Source organism: Poecilia reticulata, chromosome 7 (assembly GCF_904066995.2).
Source record: "Poecilia reticulata chromosome 7, P_reticulata-male-v2, whole genome shotgun sequence".
Classification (NCBI taxonomy): Eukaryota; Metazoa; Chordata; class Actinopteri; order Cyprinodontiformes; family Poeciliidae; genus Poecilia; species Poecilia reticulata.
Genome location: NC_088836.1, coordinates 7275503 through 7299338, shown reverse-complemented (window position 1 = coordinate 7299338; position 23836 = coordinate 7275503). Strand labels below are relative to the sequence as shown.

Sequence of the window (23836 nt, the reverse complement as noted above, 5' to 3'; positions counted from 1 at the left end):
CGTTTTTGTTGGATCGTTGTCGTGTAAACGCCCCCTTAGAATTTAGTTTTGTTTCAAAATTATGCTAAGAATATATTAGATACATTAACTTTAATATATTTTACACTATAATTAATATAGAATACAGACTTCAATGGTTTGGAAGACAAAAGTATTTGGAAAAGTCCAAGGTTTTTTTTTTTTTTAAGTGTGTGAATATACCACAAGAGACAGAGACAAAGATTTACCGGGGATACACAGTACCTGCAAGAGAGGGGAGCGGCTGTCAACTGTAAAAAAAAATCAGTCGGTTCACTGTGCAGCTGTGACTGCACCCACTAATTAGCCATGACTAATTAGTTTTTCAAAAACAATCTAAAAGACTTAATCAGTTATTGAATACCTTTTTTCCCATTTCATATATGAAATCCATATCTTGGCTTCATAAAAAGAACACAATGTACTCTGATGCACTCATTTTAAACTCAGAAGTACATTGAGAACAATCTCGTTTACTATAAGATATTTTAATTCAGCAGAAATATACAAAAGATGTGAAAATGGAGTTGCAAACTAAAAAAGAGAAAATTAGTAAAGTAATAACCTTACTGAACACATCCTTGTTTAATTATTAAAACTACTATGACAGCTGAAATAGCTCCATGTTACTTTTTTTTATACTTTTTTTATAATCTGTCAACATGTTCATTTCTGAGTGAGTGAGCGTCAGCAGCACGCTGTGCTTAGCATTACGTCCTTACACATTACATACTTACCAGGCGGAAAAAAAATAGTTCCCATTAACAACGTCTCATTTAGGCAAGATCTCAATAATTTAGTTACTTTCTAACGTGCTCTTGTTAATCTACATTATCCCAAATTACTAAAGTGTTGAAAGTATTGATCCTTGGATCTGACAATAGATTTTAAAGAATTAAGTTCTGGTATCGGAAGAATCGATATTTCAGTATCAATCCGCACATCACTAACGGCAACGCCAGAGATCATTTAACTGCCCTCATTAACGGTTAATTCAGTTGTAACAGCCTAACTAAGCTTTTATCTACTGTACTTTTATAAGATTTTCTTTTGGCAAATTCTCTAATCTCGGTTGGACATGGATGAAGATGGAGGACTTTTTTACGTGTATAGACCCTACAGCTGCTGTACTCAGAGGTAAGTTTAAAGTCTGTCTTTCTAAGATAAGCTAACTGAAGCTAGTTAGCATGTCGTGATATGCCAATTTTCATCCGCGGTTAAAGAGCCGCTCTTGTAAATATGAGCTTTGAACAGTTATACCACAATAGCTGTGGCTTAAAAATAATATCGACACGAGTTCTTGGTAGCTTCCGTTTTTTAACATAGCTAAGGTGGCTTCTCATTCGTAGCTTCTGATTCGGGAAATGGTTAAAGGACAATTCCGCCTAGTATTTCACTAACTGAGGGTGTTTGATGTGCTGTTATTTAAAAACTTAAATGCAACGAGTCTAAAAGCCTAGGTTAGATACTCCACACTGTTACCAGGATATTTTAAACACTATTTTTGATTGGTGAATTTAAGTAGTCCTTGTTTGATTTAATTAAAATAACTTTCTTGCCATCTTGAATTCATGTAATATTGTAATTGAGCACATAAACTAAAATAAGACTTGTTTTATTTTTCAAGTAAACCAAACTGTTGCCATGGTGAAGCCTATGCCAGACACATCTCCAATCACGTATTGCACCATCTACAAGAAACTTTGGGAATTGCAAGTGACGGCGTCCTTCACATTCTTGAGGTAAGAAATTTATGATACTGATTCATCATTACACTGATTAGTCCCTAAAACGTGGTTTGTTTTGTGATTGTTTTTCTGTCTGTGCTCCAATTAGCAGATGACCCAACAACTTCAAACAAGACCACTTTTCTGTGGTGATCGTGAAACCAACTTTGTACTGGCCATTGGAACCATGCCTGCCCTGATCTTCTGAAAGGAGGACATCACAGCTACTACACCTTTCAGCATGCTTGTCTGTGGCCACTCCTCTCTGTGCTGCTGACAGACGTCTTGAGAACAGCGTCCGTAACTGAGGCAAGACTTCCACATATAAAAGGCTATGGCTTATTGGAAGAAGTTCATTGCGGAGGAAGCTCCTATTGTTGACATCTAATCCCAAGATTTTTTTTTTTGCTTTGGACAATTTGGTTTGCTTGACTCTTAGTGCATCTTATGAGTGCGGCAGATGTGTCAGATCGTCATTGTTCTGTCATTTTACAGGATTGTTTCAGAATCAGATGCCCATCCAGACTTTAAATTCTGACCAGTAGTCATGTTTTATTGTGTTTATGTGAAACTTAAACGTAATAAAGATGTTAAAAGTAATTGAACTTATGTCTTCATTTCAGCAAGCCAATAACATCTCTTGTTCCAGTATTCACAGGATCAATTTTTGGATTTTTGTCTTAGCATAAGAACCTTGAGTAAAGCCATGATGAAATATATATTTTAACCCTTTGCAACAATAAAAATAAACTAGTTTTAGGTATAACTCTGCAAAAAGTCCCCTTTCAAAAACAAGGGGGAAAAAGTACAAAAATAGAGTATAATTTTCTTAAAATAAGAAAAATTATCTGCCAACAGAACAAGAAAATGTATCTCGTCAAGATTTTCCAAACATCTTAAAATTAGTGTATTTGTTCTTAAAACAAGCCAATTTTACCAATACAAATAGAATATATGAGATTTATTTTCTTAATACATAGAACATTTTTCTTAAAATAAGAAAAATTTACGCTGATTTCAAGAAATTCATTTTCTTTACTCGAGATAATTTTTCTTAAAATAATATCTTATTCGTATAAGTAAAATTGGCTTGTTTTAAGTACAAATACACTCATTTTAAGATATTTGTAGGTCTATCTTGGTTAGATATTTTTTCTTGTTTTAGAAAATCTTGACAAGATAAATTTTCTTGTTCTGTTGGCAGATAATTTTTCTTATTTTAAGAAAATTATACCCTATTTTTGTACTTTTTTTTCTTGTTTTTGAAAGGGGACTTTTTGCAGTGTATTGTTTCTGAACTGTTCGTGCTTTGCTAGAGCAGCGGAAGGTTTTCAGTCTCGGCATTAGGTGACAAACTGAACACCACCAGGACGCTGTGACCAGCACGTCCTCCTCTGGCTCCTTATCAACACGTCCGTAACTTTATTAAAAGAACAACAACAAAAATCAACAAAACGTGTTCAAATTAATGACCCAACAACAATAATAATCTCAGTGATTATTGTTTCAACAAGATGCTGCGCAATTCTGTGCGTTTCGGTTCCATTACCAAAATAACTAGCAGAGCAGGAGTTTAAAATTAACTAAATAACCACCGCTGTGTTCAGGGGAGCGCTTATTAACAATAACAAAAATAAATATCAAGTCTGGGTAACGGCTCTTTGATACAATGTTTAACGGTTGGTTCTTTCCGGAATTCCCCGCCGCCTTCGCTGAAAATTATAGCAACAATTACTGAATAAACATCTAGCACTGCACTTAAACCAGAATCTTTCCGTCTCTTAATGCTATGTCCAAATATTCAACTCAGAAAAAACTTCTCTTGATTGTTGTCTTTTTTCCTCGCAAAGTGAGGTGAGACCGTTAGTGGCTAACGAATCTCAACCGCTAACGGCTCTATGATCCCGGATTTCTGAGTTGATGGTCGATCTGTTTTCTTTTTTACTACTACTTAGTGATGTTGAATATTTATCCAGCAGCGGCAGTCAGACGATCTCTGATGAATTTTCTCTATCGATGAACAGAAGAATCGCTGCAAACACTGTAATATTCAGCTCATACAGCAGATCCGTCTTTCCTCTTCTCTTCTAGTTTTGTCTTTTTCCTTTCCGCTCCAAACTGCTTTTTCGTCAGACAGAGCTGACTGAAAACTCCCACTATGGCCACAAGAATTTCTATCTTTGTGCTGATCGGCGAATTGCACACATAAGTCCTTTTTTCTTGCCCGAGGAAGTCTGCTCTTTAGAAATTTTGGATACATCGTTCCCTTCTACCGGGGTCTCTCCTGGTGTAGACCCCATCACAGCAAGCAGCCTGGGGCAGCTTGCTGTGATGTGCTATCTGGCTAAGTTCTCTGCCATTCTAAAAATCAGCTCCCCCTGATGTCCATCTTGTTGTCCGTCAAGATGACGAACAACAAGACGGACACCAAGACGGACAAAAAGTCTCTGGCGGATCCACAAATTCAACGCGGTGGATTTTCCTTCTTCCTTCCCCTTTCTTCAATATACCAGTTAATTTTTTAGAGCAGACGCCCTCAGCCGAGGACGTCTGCCCTTTATTGTCAGAACAGACGCCCTCAGCCGAGGACGTCTGCCCTTTATTGTCAGAACAGACGTCCTCAGCCGAGGACGTCTGTTCTGCCCCAGCCGGGGCAGCTTGCTGGACAGTTGGGGAAGGCTTGAAAAGGTACTGATCAAATTCGTCATACTCATTCTCGTCCTTGTAACTGCTTATGTCGAAAGTGATCCCAGGCAGTACCTTGTTAAAAAGCTTTCTCACTCCTGTCGTGATCAAATACCCTGCTCCAAATGTCAGGGGAAAAAACATTGTGGTAAATCCAATGTGTTGCATTATGAAAATGTCAAACACGGTGCTATTGCTAAAAGAGATACTTGGATATAACCTCCTGTTTTGAGACCCAAGCATTCATAACCTCAGATGTTCTTTGATCTATGTCATTGATGAGGTCATAGCTACAATGAGCTCACTGTAGTTCTGGGGGAATATCTTGCTTCTGATCATTGCTATGGAAACAGTCAAATCAGTTCTGCATGTCTCAAACTATTAACCCTTTGCAACTCCATCACTTAATCATTCGAGGCGCCATGACGGACTTCAGAAGGGTTAATTTCAGGAGGCTAGGGATTAAAACCACGGATTTTAATGGCTGAATATTAAGTTTAGATTGACAATGTTATGTTAAAATCATTAATTTAAGTAGGGTTTTTCATCATTCTATCGGGTTTAAAATTTTGAATTATACTTGACTAAAAATATCTTCAAAAAAAATTAAATGTAACTGACAAACATTTGCTGCAGCTGCTGTTGTAAATTGTGGCAAGAAATTTTGCCTGCTTGGAAAAGAGCTACAAATAAATAATTTTAGTTTAATAATTTTACACGTTAGCATAAAAATAGAATAAAGGATGATCCCAAAGAAATGACGCTGCCGCTCCATACTTGATGGGTTGTAAACAACCCACTCGAACACATTTGTTCTGTACGGTGCGGAAATGTAAACAATAGACAGAACGTAATGTCTTCCAGCTTTTTTTGTGTAACTGAGCTCGACACCAACAGCAGCACAGCGTCAGCAGCCCATATTGCTGATAGCCGGGAAGGAGATAAATGAGTCAATTTCTATGCTTTCCTGTAAACTGGTTATGAGTCTGTTGGTTTTTCACTTTTCTTGTATTTTAACTATTAAACCAACTGGTAAACAAATGTTTATATCTGTTTTTAGAAGAATAGTAGCTTCTCTTTTATGTCTCCATCAGACGGGCATTATTATTAATAATAATTAGATTGTTTTTTAATACGATTCAGGATTTAAAATGAACTGATGAAGATGGTCTATGTGTCTAGTCTGGACTGGGAGAGATGCCTGTGGTTCCCTTCTGGACCTGTTGCCCCATCAACCCGATGTGGAAGACTAGCTGGCCAAATGCCTTTCCATGCAATTCAGCTTGATTCGCATCTCCCTTCAGTGCTCTGTCTGAGATTTCTCCCATTGACCATGGTTTCTCCAGTAGAATTTCAACCGGGCCAATCGGCAAACAGAAGGAGAAGTTGTGAACAATGATATTGATTTTCTGGCTTCCTTTAGGGTTATAACCTACTTGTAGCTTCGTTCACTAACCCTGCAGTAAACAAAATCTTTCAGTCTGTGTTGGCCACTTCTCCAAGCATTGAGAAATTAAAGTTGAACCAAGAAGAATGTTTTAAGACATTTTATTGCTGGTAAAGATGCCATTTGACTTGGCATTTTCCGGTAAGCTTCATTGCGTAGATTCCTTCATGATCAAGATGGCACATTTTATATGTCACGGCCAAACGCCAGCAATTATGTATCGTAATCTAATTCTTTGAAACTTGAAGTTCACACCTCCATTAGGCAATCATTTCTCAATAGGCGAGGGTCTAGATTCTGTGTATGAAGCATAGCGTAACTCAAGGAGTTGTTTTTTTCCAGGCTAGTGGGACACAACAGATAGAAATTGATCTTAAGTATGTGTGCATCGCGTCTTTGTCAGTGACCCTTGTGTAACCCACAAGAAGGGTTACTTTAAATACCTTTAATAGTAGATGGCAAGTTAAGTTAATTTACCTTACTAAAACCAACACTACAAAAGTATAAGGAAGTTGGGCCTGATCAGGAGATTCTAAATTCGGGGGAGCCTAGGTGTGAACAGAGGAGAGCACACAATGTATATAAAAAAGTAGAATTTAATTTTTAAAAATATAAAATATAAACAACATTTGTGGATCCACATTGTACAAATAAACAAAAATTACATGCTTTAAAAAAATAAATAACCCAGTCTTTTTGATGTCTGTCAAATGTTCTTTCAAAGTTTGTTCAGTCTTTCCAATGTGTCTGTCAAATGTTCTTTCAAAGTTTGTTTAGTCTTTCCAATGTGTCTGTGAAATATTTTTTTATTGTTTCACGGCTGGTGACCATTCGGGTCACCGTCTACCAGTTCACTTGGTCCTCTGGGCTGGGGCTCACCATCCAAGTTCTTGTAAGGGTGATCTTGATGTCTCTGGCACAATGTTTCAAAAGTGCACCATAAGAAAAATAACCTGACCTGGAAGAAGGTCAAAGTAAAGCATCTTAAAATTCAGGATGCTAATATCAACAAAGCAATTCAATAATTCAAATTTCAATCTAAAAGTGCCAATGTACATTTATAACACTAAATCTAACATTCAAAATGTGGATTAGAAACCCGCATTAGCTCTGACCTACAGAGAACAGAAGTTCTCTGTAAGTAATAAGAGCGCATTACAGCACCATGACATTAATGTCGAAATATTAAAACGTACTAATGGAAAAAGAAGTACATTTACATAAGACAAATACAACATACACTATAATAATGATATAAAGTTTACAATACAATTACATTTTTTATTAAATTTGAACAGTTATTAGGTATTTTAGCCAATTTTTAGCGAATTTACTGGCCAACGGCTGAGCGCGTGCGATTACTCACCGATGCTTCAATGCTACACAACTACCAGGGATTTTTTCCGGACGTCAGCTTTCAGAACAGAAGGTTTTGGAGATCTAATTTAAAAAAAACAAAAACAGATTCACTATTTTGAATTATGAATTCTGCGATACTAATTTAACATTGTCTTACCAATTTCCAGGATTCTTCAAAGCATAATCTTCTAGGCAATTTACGGGACAACCGTCAGCTCTCAAGGGAGTTAGACACAATCTGAGCTAAATCAAGCGCTGCAGTTAAAGGGGCGGGACAATCAACCTGATTGGCTGATGTCAAATCAGACTGTGCCAGTTATTGGTTGTTTAAAATGTCACTAAAAGCAATCATTAAAGGTATATTTCACAGGTTTAAAAGATTTTTAGCACTTTTTAATCAATATTTATGAACATATTTACAAACATATATATATATATTTTTTAACTTAAATACTTTTTAATCTCGTTGTGGAATGAGATATTAAATCAATATCTATTCATTTTACTTGTGTTTTTAACACTGGGTTACACTTGGGACACTGAACAACAAAAACCTCCAGCAACCGTGGTAACTGTGGCCATCAGACAGCAGAAATAGATGCCAGAGAACATTGTTCTGGTTTGTTTTGAGTTTTAGCTGAAATTGTGATTTGTGGGTATTTCTAACCGTTTCAGAAAAACAGTTGTTCTGATTCTGGTGCAACGAAGAAAAAAAGACAAGCAGCACAACGCTTACTGTCGTCTTAGTTCTTGTTTACATAAAATTAAGAGAGAGATCATCTCAAAGCAGAAAGGGGTACAGTATACAACACGTCAAACATAGGTCCCGTGCAAAAACAAGCTAACAGAAGTTTTACTAACTGCATGACTAAGAACATTAAAAAAATGTCACATTTATATTTATATATACTCATGTATTTGGTCTCATTAATCACAACGTCATGGAAAACACCAGTTATTTTCGAAAACTTGAATTATGTAGCCCAACATCAGTTTTTGATGAAAAAAAAAACTGTCAAACAATCAGCGTTTTGGAGATTTTGCATTTCAGTTGATTATTTTGGTCCAATAACGAGCTCTTGAGATGTTTTTAGTATATTTACTGTTCCTGTCATTTACTCATATTTCCTCTCTAACCACACCATAGAAGCCTAATTTGAACTTTTCCAAGTGAGGATTCATATCTACCGTAGCAAAACCAAACATCCCTTTTATCTGGTACTTAACACTTCCCTAGAGCCTCCAGCTACGTCTTTCACCTCCATCCCTCTTTTTTACTGCATTTTAACCCCCTCCTACCTTACTCTCTCCCACACAACAACTCGTGACGTTTCAAGCAGATTTTCATTCCTTAAGACTACAAGGCCTTCTTCCTCTGCATCCTGCCTAGATAAGATGCTTTAACATCATTGAAAAGGATTCCCTTTGTCAGTAAAGTTTGCAAAAAAAACTGCATTTTTTTGTTTCTGACAGTTCTTGGTTAGTTCAATTGCAAACTGCTGGAAAAAAAAGGACAGAAATATTTCAAGGAACAGGATGACAAACTAGAGGAATTAAAGGGAAAAGGGAATAAATCAAGTTTAAAGAGAGTTGATTTGAGTAAAAGTGTTGGGACGTTAAAAGGTTTGGAGATGACTGAGAGATAAAGAATTGGTGGAGACGTGAGTCACCGTGGGTCTGAAACTGAATCTGTTATGATCCCAACCAGTGGAAGTTGTGGGAGGAAAGTTTCTCATTAGTGATCCAGCTACAGTGTTAAAGACCTAGCAACAGGGACACGGAGCCAGAGAGCACTGAAGAAACTAACTTTGACTAACGGTGGTACATAAAGACATTGAACAATTTGCTTCTTTTCCTCCCAGTCCAATGACAGTTAACCAGCAGGAACCTGTCTTTTCCAGAAAACACATGTTGGCTGTTTCAAAGTGTAAATTACTGCAGTGTTATGGTTTTAATGGGAAGATGATAAGTGAATGTTATTGACTTTTTGTATATTGTAAAAACTTATGACAGGGTGTATTGAATATTTGAGTGCGGCAGAGTTAATTACATTATCGTTGTACAATGTTTGTTTAATTCTTTAAAAAGAAAGGTCCTCTTTTATTTTAACACTCATAATACACAATTTTTGATCAACTGGCCCAATGCAAATAAATTGCAACTTGGTTGAAACTGTTTTGGTTCAGAGCAAAGCTCAATTTCTGGACTCTTTACTGACCACACAACAGCATGGCCGAATACAGACCAATACATGAGCAGATGTAACCGGTCTTGTGCCAGCCCCGGCTCCAGATGAGTTTAATCAGCTTATTTTGGGGGGACAAAATGAATACAATATTACTCAAATAAAAGAAAAAAGGTACAGTGCAGTAAAACTACTCGTATAAGTACCTCTTTTCCAAAAAAGTTACTCAATGTAACAAGTACTACACACTTTTGAACATAAACAACATCAGTAGCCTAAGTGTGTGTATGTATATATATAAACTTCTGTGAAATCAAACTGTCCACTTAGGAAGCAAAACTGATTGACGATCAATTTCCCCTGCTGTTGTGCAAATGGAATAGACAACAGATGGAAATTATTGGCAATTAGCAAGACACACTCAATAAAGGAGTGGTTCTACAGGTGTCTCAACCAGCGTCCTGCACGGTGTTAGGCTGTGAGCACAAGTGGTCACATTCCCCTTGTGCTGTGACCTCCCTTCGCAAGTGGCTCAGGTAGTGCAGCTCATCCAGGATGGCACATCAATGTGAGCTGTGGCAAGAAGGTTTGCTGTGTCTGTCAGCGTAGTGTCCAGAGGCTGGAGGTGCTACCAGGAGACAGGCCAGTACACCAGGAGACGTGGAGGAGGCCGTAGGAGGGCAACAATCCAGCCGCAGGACCGCTACCTCCGCCTTTGTGCAAGAAGAAACAGGAGGAGCACTGCCAGAGCCCTGCAAAATGACCTCCAGCAGGCCACAACTGTGCATGTGTCTGCACAAACGGTTAGAAACCGACTCCATGAGGATGGTATGAGGGCCCGACGTCCACAGATGGGGGTTGTGCTCAGAGCCCAACACCGTGCAGGACGCTTGGCATTTGCCAGAGAACACCAGGATTGGCAAATTCGCCACTAGAGCCTTGTGCTTTTCACAGATGAAAGCAGGTTCACACTGAGCACATGTGACAGACCTGACAGAGTCTGGAGACGCCGTGGAGAGCGATCTGCTGCCTGCAACATCCTTCAGCATGACCGGTTTGGCAGTGGGTCAGTAATGGTGTGGGGTGGCATTTCTTTGGAGGGCCGCACAGCCCTCCATGTGCTCACCAGAGGTAGCCTGACTGCCATTAGGTACCGAGATGAGATCCTCAGACCCCTTGTGAGACCATATGCTGGTGCGGTTGGCCCTGGGTTCCTCCTAATGCAGGACAATGCTAGACCTCATGTGGCTGGAGTGTGTCAGCAGTTCCTGCAAGATGAAGGCATTGAAGCTATGGACTGGCCCGCCCGTTCCCCAGACCTGAGTCCGATTGAGCACATCTGGGACATCATGTCTCGCTCCATCCACCAATGTCACGTTGCACCACAGACTGTCCAGGAGTTCCCTTTATTTTTTTTAGCAGTGTACACGGCTCTGTCAGAAGAACCAATCAGTCAGGAGGAGTGTCAATCACCCTAGTGTACCCCCTGCTCACGTTGTCTGTCTTTCTCTGCTACGCTGTAGCTGGTTCCCTACTCTGAAACCTGCCATGAATGCTAAGGTTATTTAGCATGGCCACCCAGAACAACAGATAAAACAGTTTTCCTGGAATGGTAGTAAGTTTTTTTTCTGTCATGAGTACATTTAGCAGCGTGTACAGGAATCGTTATGTATATATATATATATATATATATATATATATATATAAAAAATTCCCTTCTCACCCTCCGCGGGTGGTCTGTTTCATCCTCTGAGCTCGGGTCCTCTACCAGAGGCCTGGGAGCTTGAGGGTTCTGCGCAGTATCTTGGCTGTGCCTAGAACTGCACATTTCTGGACTGAGATGTCTGATGTTGTTCCTGGGATCTGTTTGAGCCACTGCTCCAGTTTGGGGGTGACTGCCCCGAGGGCCCCGATGACCACAGGCACCACTGTGGTCTTCACCTTCCAGGTCTTTTCCAGTTCCTCCCTGAGGCCCTGGTATTTCTCCAATTTCTCATGCTCCTTTTTCCTGATGTTGTAATCACTTGGTATTGCTACATCCACCACAACGGCTTTCCTCTGTTCTTTATCCACCACCACAATGTCCAGTTGGTTCGCCATTACCATATATATATATATATATATATATATATATATATATATATATATATATATATATATATATATATATATATATATATATATATATATATATATATATAATGTATGTACAGGGAGAACACACATTTACAGTATATATATGACTCCACTGCTCTAGAGTCCAGAGTGAATGCCACTGTGTGTCTGTTCCATTTGTATCACTTGATCTTTTCTGGCATTAAAGCCTGTTTTACACTTAACCAAATCTCATCATTTCTTAAGGTAATGACTGACTGTGGTGAACAAAAATGTTATTTTTTGGTGTGTGCACAACTAAACAGATAGTTTTGTGCACACACCTGTTTAGGCCTGTTTAGCTGAACATCTTACTGCAAAGCTCGATTTTTGTTCACTCGTTTTCTGGCCTTCATTTGTGACCATAAAGAGGCAGAGGGACATTCACTTAGTCTATAGATTTTTAGATTAATCAGATTGTTTGGGTCAGGGATAGGCTGAAACGCCGGAAAGGGCAGATACCATACTATGCAAAAAAGAGACCCACTCCCGTTTCTCAATTTGAGAAGCGAGTCATTCCCTGAAGAAAATTAGAGTAGTGTGTAGTTTTGGGTCTAATGGAAAATAATCACCAAGCTGATGTAGGCCTGTCACAATAACAAATTTTGCTGGACAATTAATTGTCTAAAAAATTATTGCGATAAACGATAATATTGTTTCAAGACCTTTTAACACTGATTTAATGGAAATGACAAATAATACATTGAATTCCTGGTAGATATGCCTTATTTTCAAAAGAACACCTAGCACTGGAACTGATTAACTAAATAAACAAAACAGCAAAAAACAAAAATAAAATGGATTCTCAGTCTCCATTAATAAAAAACGTACTTGAATAAAAACTAAACAACCTAAAGCCAAAGTGGTAATAAATACTGCATTCAACCAAAAGAGTGCAGATTATGATGTATAATCAGTAATCTATAGATTTAAATAGAGAAAACAGGCACATCTGACTACCTAATGCAATAGTTCACACTACACCATTTTTTGCCCCTATTTTCCCATTATGACAATCTTAGATCATTGGCTGATCTAACCGATCATCCTGCGGTGTGTGGTGTGTTACGGTAGATCGTAGTGGCCGCTCCGATCTAAATCAGGGGTTTTCCCCGTCTGGGAGCTTAAGGCAGTCTGTTGAATGTGACAGGTAGCCAATCAGAAAGCGCGGATTCTCCTCCGCGCTTTCTGAAGAGAAATTATGAGGGGAATCCCAAACAGCTGACACGTCCAGCGGACATTGGAGATGATATGTGGTATCATTAATGTTTATTCAAGATTTCGTGCAAAGAATATAGAAATGACAAGGAGAGGAGTTGGAGCCAAATTGCTACCTCAGTTCAGCGCCGATCTATGTTTTTGCATCCACCTGAATAATGTGTAGTTGCGCCACTGCCTTAATTGATAAACTCGGTAAGTTTTCAGCTGTTCTTCGTTAACGTGATATAAATAGGTTATAATGATTTTCATTCAGTCAGGACTTTACTCTGACTCTAGCCCAGTGGTTCTTAACCTTTTTTGGGGTACCGAACCCCACAGTTTCATATGCGCATTCACCGAACCCTTCTTATCTAGAGTATAGAATTTGATCAAAACGGTGAGTTTTGCTGAAAGACACAAGCTCAAATCCCTGCTGAGAGTGGAGCTCCTTCAATCAGGGCTGCTCCGCAGCTCTGATTGGCTAAGCAATGTAATGTGATCCTCTGCAGCAAGTGATGGCAAAGCAGCGCGTCATCACGACTTTACACAAGTGTGTCTTTATCTCCGCGGCAGAGGCTCCACCGAACCCCTGGGGTTCGATCGAACCCAGGTTAAGAACCACTGTTCTAGCCACATGCCTCACAGGTAGATTCTAATAAAGCATTGATTAATGCCGAATTTTAAAATTAGTTAACGACTTGTAGCCATTATTTTGTGCCCATGTGGCTGGACACTTCTGTCGGCTAAGATGTGGTCTCAGGTTTTGAAAATGGGCCGACAACTCGTGTAATGTGTGCTAAGGACTAAGGAAATGAAGAAGGGAAGGTCAATGGAGAGCATCGGAGCTGAGCCTTTTTTCATTCAGTGTCATCAACAGAAAGAAAAAAGGCCGGAAGAGACGATAAAGATAATTAAAATGAGGTCGATAGGTTTAATTTATCGTCCGATAAATGTTTATAGGCCTACAATGATGTTTTATCAGCCAGCAAATGCACACAGTGAGGCACTGTTCACTTCCAGAGCATTTAATCCCAAATAAAGGAGCATGTTGTGCTTCTAGAAGCAGCGTGAAAACAAGCTTTGTCAAACATATTATTTAAAACCAGGATTAAAGCACAGAAGGACACAAGACACACAGTCTGTTGATGCTGAAATGTGAGACAAATGGATGAGGAAAAGTTCAAAGTTTGTCCAGATGTTAGTCGTCACAAGTTCCTGAAAGCAGTTCCAGTCCAGACTAACTGGGAGCCCAGCAGCTGTTCTTTTTCTCACTGCTGCTCCTCTTCCTCCTCCATTGCCAGCCCTGGCTGACCTTCCTCCTCCCCGTCAGCCTGGCTCACCTCCTGCAACTCGTCAGCAGCCGTTACCGTGGCGTCCACCACGGTGACGGTGCTGACCTGCTGCTGCACCGCGGGGTTCTGAGTGGCCAGCGGCAGCGTGACCAGCTGGAACTGCGGCCCCAACACCTTGACAAAGGATCCGGAGGTGCCGGAACCTACGGCGGTCCCCTGACCCGTCGCCGCGGACAACACCGTCACGTTGGAGCCGTCGACCCCTAGCTCAGAGCCAGAGAGTGGTGAGGTGAGGAGGGTGTAGCTGCCTGCCTGGGCCCCGGCCACCGTCAGACCGCTCAGTTGGCTGAGCGGCAGGGCAATCTGAGTGGGCGTGGCGTTGACCGCAGCCGGGCCGGAGACGGCTCGGGTCAGTCGGGGGCGTTTGGCTGCCGGCGGGGACGGCGCCGGGGTCAGGTTCATCAGGACATTGTTGAGGTGCTGAGATTTACTCTTCAGCTCTTTGGCTCGCTTCCTGTGCTCATCACACTGCTGCTCCAACGCTGCAGAGGGACACAGACCCAGTCAGGCAAAACATTATGACCACCAGCTACCCTAATGGACTGACCAAGACCTAAAACATACTTCTTAACCAAATCAGAGTGGAGCTAAAGCTGTAGATGGAGCTAAAGCTCTGAGTTGTAAAGCTGCAGCTGAGAAACCTAAAGAGCTGATGAAGTTCCTGTTAAGAGAAATGCATCAAAACCTCTCCTGAGATGCGATGAGACCCGGTGAACAACTTTATGTGTCATCGCTCTGCTTGCTAATAAAGGTTTCATAAAGGCAGCTGCTGCTACATCCTAAGAGCCTCGAACAAAAACAGACCTAGTGGAGCCATCTGCTGACAGGGGTCTGACCTTCATCATCATCAGTTACGACTGACTGCTGGGAATGAAAGAGAGACAGAGATAACTCACCCGCCAGGCTGCGAGTGTACTGCTCTCTGTAGCGGTCCATCTGGCTCTTGTGGCTGGCCAGAACCCTCTTCACCAGGTCCAGCATGCCGAAGTTCTGCACTATGTTGTTAAGCAGAACAGCGTCTGAGGAACAAAGCAGAGGAGGGTGACGCACCAGCTCAGAAATCAGCTTCCAGGAGATCCAACAGCAGCTGTGTGCGCTTCCGACCTTTGACCTCCACCGGCGGATCACATACTCTCTCCTGCAGCCCCTTCAACATCTCCTGCACCTCTTTCTGGAAGTCCTCCACCACTTCCTCCAAAAGGCCCGCCTCCTTCACGGCCCGCCAGAACACCACAGAGTCCTCTGCAGACCAGACACACACACCATGTTATCACTGGGTTATACTGGGACGACTGGGAGGGGTCGGGGGTCCAGGAGCTGATGATCACCTCCGATCGTCGTGACCCACTCTGAGGGTTCCTCCGTCACATCTGGTAATGAGACAGCTGCTCCGTTCACTGCGACACAGAGCAGATGGGTTTAAAGAGGATCAGGTAGTGACGCTTTCCACAGTTTATACGTGAGCATTCACAATGTTATAAAAAAGTATTTGTTCTCAATACATGTCTTTCAGACTTTTTGTCACAGACGTTTCAAACTCTCATCCCAATAAAATCCTAATAACGTTACCATGCTATTTCAATACGTGGCTATGAGTCTTTGAAATCAATGAGGAGGAATTTGGTTCCACCCACGTATAAAGGATTGCATTAATTCAGCCAGGCTGTCCAGAATGTGACCCGCCGCTCCACCCACAGACCGCTGGGTGAGCTCAGACACCAGTTGATGGTTCAGGCTGAGGAACTCACAATCAGCCGAAGAGGCAGAGGCAGACAGCAGGTCGGCGGGCGGGTCGCAGTTGACCGACACCTTGGTTCCCACCAGGTCGATTTTGGTGCTGCGGCAGGTGTTGGAGCACACCTTACCGTGTTGATAGAAGTCCAGCTCACCGGAGTCCATGATCTTCCTGGGGCAGGAAGAGAAACGGCAGGGTCTTCACTGACTGGGGGAACAGCGCCACCCTGTGGTGCAACTGTAAATGATTAATGTATGAAATGATGACGTAGTCTTCTTTAAAACTATCAATTTTTATTATTAACATGGAAAACATTTCATCGCCCTTCATCTTAAAGGGGCAACATTTATTTTCCAGCCACATAGTGCCATTTAACAGCACAAACAAGTAACTATGTTAACTTCATTTGTTATGAAAATGCTGTATGTGATAGAAATTTGATTTTGTAATTTAACGCCTTGAAACTGAACACGTCTCTCTTTAAAAATGGCTGCTCTTTCTGAAACTCAGTCTTCAGAAATTCATTACAACATGGCTCCTTTATTAGCCCTGTAGCATTTTTATCACCATCGCAACCTTCATTAAATGTGCAGCTTAAGCTAAAAACAAAGTTATTACTTCTACAGTCCTGCTGTCTTTTAGACATGCTGATTTATCAATTCATGTGTAAATCACAGAAACATGTTCAGACATTTCAAACATGTCACCAATAAAAGTCCAAACCAGCATTCCCAACCTGAGCATGGTGCCGTTGAGGCGGATAGCTCTCTTCCAGTCCTTTAAGGTGGATTTTCCTGCTAAACACACAAACTCTTTGGGGCTGATGAGTTGATCAGTGAACTAAAAGGAGAAAAACGGATGAGTAAAAAGTTCGTTGTGGTGAGTGAGCTCAAATGTGATTCAGTATGAGCCAGCGGAGCACCTGCACACACTTCACGTTGATCCCAGGACAGACAAACTTCTTCCACACCAGCGTGGCCTTGGCGTCTCCACAGGTGATCGGGTAGAAGACGTCAGCCTCCACGTCCACCTCCTCAGAAAGCTTCACTGCAGAGACAGAGACAGAGACAACAGAAGTAATAAAATTTTATTTCGCAAAACCTCTGAACAGGAAGGAACCCAGAAGCTATGCGCCATCAGCTCATTCTTCCCGCTACTCAGCGCAGCTCGTTTTTACCAATGACTGCCTCCTCCTTCGACATGGAGTCAGCTGTGGCCTCGGTTTCTGCGTCCACTGGCGTTACGGTGAGGATGTCCTCCCTGGAAGACAGCAGAAAGATTCTGCTTCCTCAGAGAGACTTCTTCAGATATATGTCAAACACTAAGTAGAATTCACACAAACAATTCAGCTGCTTTTCAAGGGCTTTATGTCACCAAACCGTCCACATCCAGCCACTTTCTTGTTCTGCACTTTTTGAATCATTATTCATCTGAACTTTATGATGGTATTTTCGGTTTTCTGTGTCTTGCACTCTGGCAAAGTTCAAACAGAAGCAGGCCCACAGCATGCCTAACTGTAAGGTGCTTTTCCACATATTCACCTTTTGTTTTGTTCACACCTGGCCTGTCTGTTGCAGAAAAATCTAAATCTTTGTCCTGATTTTGTAACGGTCGGACAGAGCAGTGATTTTGCTACATCACTTCCTATTGTTACATCATGGAGACCCGCTGCTGCTCTGTGGGTCTTCAGATTCTTTACCCACCTGGTCTCCCACCTCTACCAGCCTACCCAGTGGATAAACCATGTATATACCCCACGGAAACAGACAGGGTTGCTATGGGAACCAGTAGCTACGCCTGTAGTAATTTTGTAAACCCAATTAGTTAACTCAACACTTATTTTATTCCAACTAAATTTACTTTCACTAAAGGCTGAATTTGTTTCAAAATGCTTAAATCTGAGATTATCCTGCTGCACGAAAAGATTAAGCAGCTTCACAGCATTTTGCAAAATTTTACCAAGCGGATAATGAAGAATATTGACCACTGTAAATAATGGACAGTCAAAATCAGTTAATCTTGTCACATAGCTAAAGGAGAAGGTGCGTTACCCAGCATGAGGAGCCAGCTCGGTGGCTACCAGCACAGCCTTATCCTCCTCCACCACAGAGGGAAGCTGGTTAGACATGACTTCTGGAAGGGTGACGATGACCACCTCACTCATCTCTGCCATGCTGACCGAGTTATGGACGGACGTCTGAAACCAAAGCTAGAGCAGAATAGAGACAGTCGTCATCGTCATTGACCTGCGCCTCAGAACGGAAGCAAGAGAAGCGTAGAAAATGTAGAAAACCACAGAGGTAGTTTTACTTTCCTGTATTACTTTCTGTGGACATCGTGTCACTGAATGTTTCATGGATTAAGCAGGGCTGAAAACTACTGAGTGGAGCTTGGAGTTAATATTAGTGTGGTTAGGGTCAATATTCAAAAATGTAAGTTTCAATAAAAGATATTGTATTATTTTAAAATAACCAGAAATGTTGGTTGCTTAAAAATTTATATTATTTTCATAAGAACTACTTCTCTAGTGAAAGAGGGAAGAAATGTGAATGGAGATAGTGGAAAATGGAGAGAAAAGGTCAGGAAAAAAGTTTAACAAAATAGTCAGTTCTTACATTTTCACAAATATAATAAAAGGTGTGTTTTTTAGTCTATCATTGGTGCCGAATAATTCTGATGTGTAGTTGCGATGTAGTTTTAAGCAGAACCACGTAAAGCGGTCTCAAATAAAATAAAAGTTTCCTAAAAGCTACAACCTATGAAGGTGAGGTTTTGCCGTGGCTAGACGCAGCGGAATGGTCCTTTAGTCCGGTGAATCAGCTGTGAATCAGATGCCAACTTCAGCACCTCTTTATTATTAATTTTAAATATTTATCGCCGCAACTGTGCTCCTCTCTCCAGATGCGACTAAGCTCCTAACAAATGGGAATCTTACCTTCAGTCTTTGCCTGCTTCCACCAGAATATGAAAACTTGTCCACCACAAACACTCCAGTTAGACTTAAAATGTACCAAAAAGAGACAGGACAGATGGTTAACAGATGTCCCGTTTATTTGATTATTTTTCTATGAAATAATGAAATCTAATAATGTCTGCCGCTTCAATGTTGGGACGAGAATCTTTAAACTCATGTTAATCTACTCATTTACCACTGAGCGGTTTTCTTTTCTGTGTAAACATTCGCCTCTTCCGCCTCAATTCTTCTTCTGTTGAGCTTTTGGTAGTTTGCTCTACCCCCGCCCCCTTGTGGCGCATTCTTGCATCACCAGTCTTTGTTCATCAGACGTCCCCAAGTCCAGTCGAAAGCGTCCCAGTCCACACTCCACTCCACTAGATGGCGGTAATACAATCCATTTGATACGTTGCTTGCCATTCGCCATAAGAAAAAGAAGAAGAAGAAAAAGCTATGCTTCTCCAACACATCTGCACATGCGCACTGCACAGCTGATTGTTGACGTAACACATGTTGACATATGGTTTAATATGGCTTCCAGCGCCTGGTCCGAAAGAATACTGCAGCTCCTCCGGCGAATGAACAACTTTTATTCAGCAGGTATTCAAGTGAAGCGCCACACATTCACTTCTACCACACGGAGCCGTTTTTAAAGAGCTGTGTTCACAGGTTCCAGTAGGTCCAGCTGCTTCAGGTTTGAGATAGACGGAGCCCAGGTTGGCTGGATTCCTCCCCATGTAGCCTCACTGCTCATGCCACACACGGACGTGTTCCTTCCGCCACAAAAGGGCGCTGTTTCCCTCTGTCCCAGCCTCGACTGCTACGAGAAGAGGTCAGAGGCGGTGAATGATGTTGTAGAGGCCCTCAGGCAGGAGAGCTCTCTGACCTGCCTCAGAGGATGGAGGGATGAGGTCAGACTTCACACACCTTGATTATTATTGCAGTAGCACTTGAGGATTTTATAATCACCAAAATGACTACATTAAACTGGAATAAAACAAGAAATAACTAAGTAGTTTCTTAGTTACAAGTACATGTGGAATAATAGGTATGATCTGTGATGACTTTCACCTGTCTAAAATATAAAAAACCCAAATGTCCATTTGAAACCAGAAATTTACATAGGCATGCAACCTATTTTTTTCCCCACAGGGTCCAATTTTAAATCAGAGTAAACTTTTCTAATTTTAGGTCAGACAGAATTGCCACACAATTTCTATTTGCATATTATTGGAATAATGTGAGATATTTTTAAAGCTATCTTTAAGTAGATAAGTTTGCATATACTTCCTCTGTATTTAGTAGAATTGCTTTTCAAACTGAATGACTTTGGTCAAACGTTTGAGTTAAAAAATGTTTAAAGTTGACAGGAAATTTGAAAATGTCACTTGATAATTATGTATAATTGAAAGATTGGAAGATTAATACCTGAACACCAACTATAAAGTAAAAAAATGCAAACATAAAAAAAAAAGCAATGCTAAGCCTGGTGGGGGCACAAGTAAAGCCTGGTGGCCCGCCAGGCTTGTAATACACTCGGGGGAAACCCTGGGTGTATTGAGGAATTGCATTACGGCTTTTCTGTTGCTTTTGGAGTAATAGCTTTGTCTTCTATGAGCACCTGTTTAGTCTATGTCAGTACAGAACTTTTTCACACCAAAACATGTTTATTTTTAGGACACAAACTCTTCTTATTATTTTGGCATTTAGCAAACACACTGGCTCATCCTGTCTTACCTTAAACAGGAAAGTCTTAGTTTGATTCATCTAATAACACAATCAAATCTAAAGCAGTCATATTTTTTCAGAGGTACAGTGTGAAACCGAGATTCTGTGACGTGCCTCTGATGTGGATGGAAAGAGCAGCCACAAGTACGTTTCAGCACACCCAGGTTTAGACCCTGCAGCTGCTGCATGACCTGACTGTGCTCTTGTTCTGCAGGTCTTTTTGGTGTGAAACGGTACGGAGTTCATATTAATGGATACACCGTGAATGGCAGTGGGGAGATTAGCATGTGGCTAGCCCGACGGTCCAACACCAAGCAGACCTATCCTGGACTGCTGGACAACATGGTGGGTGCAGAAGGAGACTTAAAAGGCAATCAATATGGCTGGATCCAAACGTTTGTCAATATTTAAGTCATATGAAGTAATAATAGATAAGTCTTAATGCTAAACCCAGCGCCAAAGTTTGAAGATGAGAGGATTTGACTTGAATAGTGACAGTTATGGTCTTGATTCTTTTGTCTTGGAAAAAATAAGTACATAGCTCAAATTTAGGAAATTTCTTTTATCCCAACCTAAACTCAACATTTCTGCACCAACTCCTGGAAAATAATTTTAACCAGCCACAGAGTCACAACAGAAATATTTCAGTTGCTGACTAAGATCTTGCATAGGGATAAAGAGACTTTAGAATCTCATTAAAAAGCGGTTTCCCCCTCGTTCTATCTCTACTGAGTAGTCTCTTCGTATCTTTCCCCAGGCGGCTGGTGGTCTGGCTGCGGATGTTGGAATCAAACACACTCTGATTAAAGAGTGTGCGGAGGAAGCTTGTATCCCAGCAGACATCGCTGCGAAGGCGTGTCCAGTATCGACTGTAAGGTCAGCTATATTCTTTTAAGTAATCCCAGAAAAAAATTGTTAAAGGAGTAGCTATGTCTAAATGTTGGATCATTACTGATTATTGACAGTAAACTAGAGGAGTTATCAGTTCATGTCATCATCCATTTGACTGATTTCCCCAATAAAAACTAAAGAAGAGTCCTTAATTTTGGGTGAGTGATGATCGGCCAAAACACAAAAAACTGACCTTATTCACTTCCACGAAGGTCTGAAGATCAGCCGCTGGCAGTGAGAGGGGCTGACTGACAGAGGTCACATCAGGTCACATCGGTTCAGCACATGCATTGATAAACTACAGTGACCTAATTTTTGCAAACTTAGTCACAATATTTAGAGACTTTTACAACAAAACAATCTGCATAGGCCAAAATACAAATTGGAAGGTGAGGCTTTTTAAAATATTTTTAAAAGCAAAGAAAGTGCTTTACACTACAGTCCCATTCACAAACACACACACACACGCCAAGATGCAGTGGGCAACCTGGTGTCTTGCCCGGGGCTTTCTGAGAGGAAAACCCGCTTTCCTGTTTACATGTCTGCAAATCCTGAATATAGCTGAATTAATTGACTTGATTAAACTACTCTGGGTCAGTTTGATTACATCATAGCATTGAGAAACACATCCTGTATTCCTGCCAGGATTTCTCCCTTTTTTATCATCCAAGAAGTTTACTTCCATGAAGGTTCCCAGACATTTAAAATCTCCCTCTCTTTTGACTGGAATGCCCACGGCAGCTACACCTATGAGGATGAGGAGGGGGTGTTCCCAGAGAGCCAGTTTGTCTTCGATTTAGAACTTCCTCTGCACTTTGTGCCCTCCGTAGGCGATGGAGAAGTTCAAGATTTCTACCTGCTGCCCATAGAGAAGGTGAGGTCTTTAATTTACCAGCGTTCCCAGAGCCTCTTCAGCTCACTTTGTCTTGTTTCAGGTGAAGGAACTGCTGGCCACTGATGACTTCAAGCCCAACTCTGCCATGGTCATCCTGGACTTTCTCATTCGACATTCGCTCATCGAGCCGGACACAGGTTTGTGGCTGTTAATGGCCGCTGCGATAAATGAAACCAGCCACGCATTTGACACATGACGATGCTTCTCATTTCAGAATCGTACTATCAGGAGTTTGTAACGGGACTCCATCAAACATTGTAGACCAACGATGCAGTTTTCACGTCATCCGTAAATGCAGAGGCCATCTTGGATTTCGGTAACCCGGAGCCGAGCATTTAGGGGAGTTGATCACTTGACAACAGCAGACTGGGCGTCAGAACTGGGACAGATCCGGTCTACCTCAACTCTCAGAAGTCTTTCGTACAAAGAGAAGATACCAGATGGGTTCTAGTTAGAATTTTACTGGACAATCTCAGTACTCAGAGATGCTTATATAATGGGTGAAGGTTGTGTTCAAGTTGAGATTTTGATCATTATTTAAGAGATTCTTCCAAATCTGTACAACGAGGAATTGAAGGTGGAACGTTTAGGTGCAGAACCCAACCTGAGGAAGATCTCCAATGGACCAGACTTCACCCAGCTCTCCTTTCTCCTCCTCAGCCTTCTCGTCATCTCTTAAAGCGCTCCTCATCTCTGAAATGACTCATCCTTTTAACACAGCCTTCTTAAGTTACTGTAAATCATCAATGTTGACATTATTTGAATGAAATGAGCTGGGTTTTTTGGTTTTGGTTTCAGCTGTTTAAAAGCCAGATGTTTGTTTTTAAGACTATAGATGTGTGATAACTAAGCATAGTCAACAGGGTCTTCCAGTGAGTAAACCAGGTACATCTTCACATTTCCTGTCAATACAGAATTTTTTTATAACAGAACCATGGCAGCCTGCTGGTGAACTGCCTCAGTGCCCCATCACCAGGCTTAGCAAGTTTTTATGGGTGAATCTCTGTATTGCAATGATCTGCTTCCCAACAACTGTTTGATAGCCTATTAAATATGGATGCACAAACATGAAAATTGGGGCTGATAACCGATATTTACCAATATCACAGATTTAAAGTATTTCCTTTCGATTTTGACACTGTAAAGGCAACCAGGCCACTTTCATTCTCTACTTCAAAACTGGATCAAACCTGTTGCCTCCTCTCAACATGGATATTCTGTATGGCACAGGGACAAATGGGTGGAAAATATTCATAGACAAAATATTTTACTTCATATTAGTACATCGTTTCAGGTCTTTGTCTTTTGGCAGTTTGTCATGTTTGGATGTAAACGAATAATGCGGTCTTCACTTAAATCGCTGGAAAACAGGAACTGGTAATAACTGGACCACTTCAGCTGCTTTCCCACATCTTGATCCATTTTTTATGAGAGAACTCCGTTCCCGTTTTAGAAAACATTTAATATCTTTGACTGTGAAGCACTTCACTTGAAATCGTCTTGACAA

At 41.0% G+C, this 23836-nt stretch overlaps 2 protein-coding genes and 2 long non-coding RNA genes across 4 annotated transcripts; 2 read left to right on the top strand and 2 right to left on the bottom strand.

Moving 5' to 3' along the window:
- The first annotated feature begins 784 nt into the window (after positions 1–784).
- On the top strand, positions 785–2345 carry LOC145552177 (uncharacterized). The gene is made up of 3 exons (XR_014088130.1): positions 785–1155; positions 1646–1760; positions 1855–2345. It is a non-coding gene; the product is annotated as an uncharacterized LOC145552177 (long non-coding RNA).
- A 4112-nt stretch (positions 2346–6457) lies between these two features.
- Positions 6458–7609, bottom strand: LOC103474348 (uncharacterized). The gene is made up of 3 exons (XR_535168.3): positions 7394–7609; positions 7244–7317; positions 6458–6835 (listed from the first exon to the last, which is right to left on the bottom strand). It is a non-coding gene; the product is annotated as an uncharacterized LOC103474348 (long non-coding RNA).
- A 6175-nt stretch (positions 7610–13784) lies between these two features.
- Positions 13785–19153, bottom strand: gmeb2 (glucocorticoid modulatory element binding protein 2). Its single transcript, XM_008412992.3, has 10 exons — positions 18798–19153; positions 17914–18071; positions 17040–17122; positions 16785–16909; positions 16599–16702; positions 15876–16033; positions 15456–15524; positions 15232–15369; positions 15024–15146; positions 13785–14609 (listed from the first exon to the last, which is right to left on the bottom strand). The coding sequence occupies exons 2-10, from the start codon at positions 18033–18035 to the stop codon at positions 14044–14046; spliced, it is 1488 nt and encodes a 495-aa protein (XP_008411214.1). The 5' UTR covers positions 18036–18071; positions 18798–19153; the 3' UTR covers positions 13785–14043.
- Positions 19154–19266: 113 nt separating this feature from the next.
- Positions 19267–23403, top strand: tpk2 (thiamin pyrophosphokinase 2). Its single transcript, XM_008412993.3, has 8 exons — positions 19267–19415; positions 19485–19726; positions 20624–20687; positions 20758–20888; positions 21301–21419; positions 22176–22308; positions 22370–22466; positions 22544–23403. The coding sequence occupies exons 1-8, from the start codon at positions 19292–19294 to the stop codon at positions 22588–22590; spliced, it is 957 nt and encodes a 318-aa protein (XP_008411215.1). The 5' UTR covers positions 19267–19291; the 3' UTR covers positions 22591–23403.
- Positions 23404–23836: the final 433 nt, after the last annotated feature.